The following is a 3,826-nucleotide window of genomic DNA, read 5'->3' as shown; positions in this document are numbered from 1 at the left end:
AAAACTTGATATTTGGCAGACAGCGTGCGTTCGCGCAGTGCATCGAGAAAGTAGCGCCAGTTCTCCTGACGCAATTGGCGCCACCACATTGTGTTGAAGAGATAGGCATAGTCTTTGAGTTCATCATTCAGCGGTTCGCTTTGCAATAAGCTCGAGAAGTGAAATTCATTTGAATTGAAGGGGAACTTCTCAAGTTCTTGTGATATTTCCAACGATTTTTGACTACGAAAATATATATAATTTTTTAATTACCTCATTACAGTAACATACCTACATACATACATAATACTTATGACGTTAGAAATTTCAGTAAGAAAAATATGAAAATATGAATGTATGTATGTAAATATGTCAGTACCCAATAAACATTCGGCTTGGTTAACAATTCGAAAATGATTGGAAAACCTACATTTTTTTTTCGAGTCTCACCTTCGATAACGAATGTGAAATAGGTTAGTATTCGGTTCGAGAACTAGGCCATTGTATTTTTCTTTCGTTATGAATTCGAAATCCAGCCCATTATCGACTTATAATTTTAATGAGAGAGAGTGATTATCTTATATTTCCCTTCAAGAATGAGCTGGATTTCACTTTCCCTCTTGTTACTATGGTTACCATTTTTTTTTCGAACCCATCTCAGTGTAATTCCAATATACTATGAACGTTGGAAAACTGAGATTGGTTATGAGTTGGCTCTCTGTTCGATATTCATATTGGATATCGAAGGTCATTTTCGAACGTTTGCCAAAATGTTTATTGGGTAAATAAACGTAGATATTTGCATGCATTCAGTTTAAAGGCAAAATTACTTACTCTATGAAATTGAAATAGTTTTTCAAGCCATTGACTTTTTCAGCCAAATTCACAGGCAATTCGCTCACAGTTTTTAGCTTTGAAATAAATTCAATGAGACGCTGTTAAACCGATGCATTCAAACTAATCTTACCTTATTTGTTATCAAAACTTTTTTATGGTCCGCAATATAGGTGACGAATTTCAATGTTAGCCTTTCCAGGTCATAACAGACGGCAGCTTTGGTGATATCACCAACGGCTGGAAGCTTAACACCGAGTGCATAGCTCATAAAAGATGTACATTTTTGTAATTCTCTGCTGCTTTCGTAAAGACTTAGAGTTGGCTCAGGTGAGCAAAAAACTTTTAAATTACTTTGGACACTTCCTGAAACCCGAATTGAAGTCCCTTCACATAAGAACGTTGCCGTACGTTCTTTTGGGGAAAGATTACCATAGTAATCCCTGAGAATTCAAACATGTTTTACACTATTTAGTTTGTAAATGTAAAAATCGCACCTCTCCACAATTATTCCGTTGGCACAGTAAGCCTGAATAGTTTCACCGTTTTCAAATACCAATATGTTTCCATGTGCTTTGAAAACTATAGTTTTAGATCCAAAATCCTTTGTAAATAAGGGCGACGGTCCGCCAATATTGAGTGTACATGAATGTACATAGGTACATCCTGATAGAATCGCCAAAAAAAGGTATTATCTTATTCAACATTGCTATTCCAGTTTAGTTGTTAATGTTGCACGAATTAATTGAAACTGGTTTAAATTCGACTTGATGTAGAACCTTTTATTCATGCGAACAATTATGTGGCACTTTTTATCTTGGTCCTATACCCATACTTACACATGTATGTAAATACATACGATAGTTTTTGATTGCAAACGATTTAAAGAAATGTAGGTAAACATATACCGAGAGTTTATGAATATAAATAAATAATAATTTCATTCGTTACTGATATTTGTAAACTCAGTGCTTCTTGCTGCATACATATGTATAATATTTATATGCAAATTATATGTTCATATGTATGTGCGTTAGGGTGGTTCAAAAACAGTAAAGTCGGAATTGTAATGCTCTCACCCCCTAGGATTGTTCTGTATCGAAAAAAGTATACCCCTATATTTTTTTTTTGTTTTAAATCAAAAAACATTTAGAGGTCGCTCAAAGCGCTCAAAATTCACCATGTATTTTATATGGGGAAGAAACGTTTCGTAGAAATGATATGGAATTCTTGAATATCAATATTTTTTGATCGGAAAACTCTGGTTCTCTTCAAGAGACTTTCAATAATAGTACCCAATTGTTTATTCAACGCTTTTTTTAAAACTAACGATTTTTTATTGGGCCGCCCATTGCATTTTTCGGGGTTTTTATGGGTTTTTGGCGGACCTATAAATTATAGTTGCGATGAAAAAATGAAACAATGAATGAAAAAAAAAACAGAGTTTTGCGATAGAAAAATATAGATTTTGCTCAGTGTGCATAACATCTACAAATAAAAAACAAAAAAGGTTTTTCTGATAGCGGTCGCCCCTCGGCAGGCAGTGGCAAACCTCCGAGTGTATTTCTGCCATGCAAATAGCTTCCCTAAAAATACAATCGCACTTCAAGGCGCACGCCACAAATCGGAGGAGAAGCTCGGCCAAATCCTAATGCCGTTTTCGGTACCTTGTCTTTGTGTTCTACGCATAAATACTAAGAAGAGGGCAATGAGAAGGCACAATTTTTTGTAGAAACGAAACGCCATAATATATTGTGTAAGCGCCAATCTATTATTAACTATTATTATTATGTCCCTAATCACGTGTATTTGTTCAAAAATTTGTTACATGAGTATATGATTTCCCTGCTGAGTATATATATAAATAAGTATGTGTATATAGGTACTTGCTAAGACTCATTTGTTTATTTATGTACTTATGTATATACATAAATGCATATGTATGTATGTACCTGTGTATGTGTTCAAAGAGATATGCATCCCTTAAAATTACTCAGTACTTGTATTTTATACCCAATGCTTATTATTTTAGATATTTGTTTTTTCCTGCTTCAAAGAACCTGCTTCTCTGGTCGCAAGCATCAAAAAACACATTCAAACTTTTTTAAAGTTCATTACATCCTGTTTCTAGGTAAAAAAAAAAATCAATAAATTACTTTGTAATTTTCATTTTGAATAAAGTTTTTTTTTTTTTGTTACCATAAAAGCGAGCTTCAAAGGAAACATTTTCGATTTTTTTTTAACTGAAAACAGCGTGCAATAAATGTAAGGAACAACATCAAAATATATTTTGCCATTCTTGTGAATATGGAAATTGATTCCATGACGCAAGAATAGCAAAAAAAAGGTGTTTAAAAGTTAATCCAATGATACTATTTTTCCTGAATTCTCCACTCCAGCTTTGAAATACCGTTGCATATCTTTCGCTGTCTCTTTCACTATATTTTAAAATAACATACATACATACTTTTTTACTTAGAACATACTATGAAACATTTTTATATGCTTCCGATTTTAAACTATTCGAATTCCTTTCGAGCGCCATTCATCTAGTACGACCTGAATTGTGCTTTCAGCACCCTCAATCAGTCAGTGCCCTTAGATGCGGGTTAAAATTGCCAGTGAATTTAAACTGTACCCTCTGATCCGAAATTGCAGAGATTTTGCATTATTAAAACATCTTAAGTTTTGTAAAGGAATACCTGGTGCATCACTGGCCTACAAAACAGAGAGAGGAGTGTAGTGATGATCTATTTGCTTTAGCTTTCCGATTTCCAATATTATTAATGTGATCTTGTACCCAACCGATGTAGGTAAAAAATTTCGCAGCCAACACTTTAAGTGATCGGTGGCTTTTCGTAACCATTTTGGATCACTGCGATATTTTCTTTAGTGCTAGTAAAAATACAGTTTAACTTCGAATGAATGGAGATGAAATTTGGTATGCAACTAATTACGCAAGAAAGATATCCCCGAACTGTACGAAAAATAAACGAACACATGCATTGCGGAT

The 3,826-nt window shown here is 33.9% G+C and overlaps 1 protein-coding gene across 1 annotated transcript; it reads right to left on the bottom strand.

The window, feature by feature from the left end:
• Nucleotides 1-1,608, bottom strand: LOC118756561 (the record flags this gene model as incomplete). The annotated part of the gene is given in 4 exon segments (XM_036491318.1): nucleotides 1-222; nucleotides 814-890; nucleotides 947-1,256; nucleotides 1,311-1,608. Coding segments are annotated over 3 exon segments (437 nt in total), but the record flags the coding sequence as incomplete, so codon positions are not given.
• Between the last annotated feature and the right edge of the window lie 2,218 nt (nucleotides 1,609-3,826).

The sequence above is a fragment of the Rhagoletis pomonella genome, unplaced genomic scaffold (genome assembly GCF_013731165.1).
Source record: "Rhagoletis pomonella isolate Grant_MI unplaced genomic scaffold, Rhpom_1.0 Rhpom_scaffold_10868, whole genome shotgun sequence".
NCBI classification, from domain to species: domain Eukaryota; kingdom Metazoa; phylum Arthropoda; class Insecta; order Diptera; family Tephritidae; genus Rhagoletis; species Rhagoletis pomonella.
The sequence above is the reverse complement of the archived record's forward strand: the minus strand, read 5'-3'. Positions and strand labels throughout refer to the sequence as shown.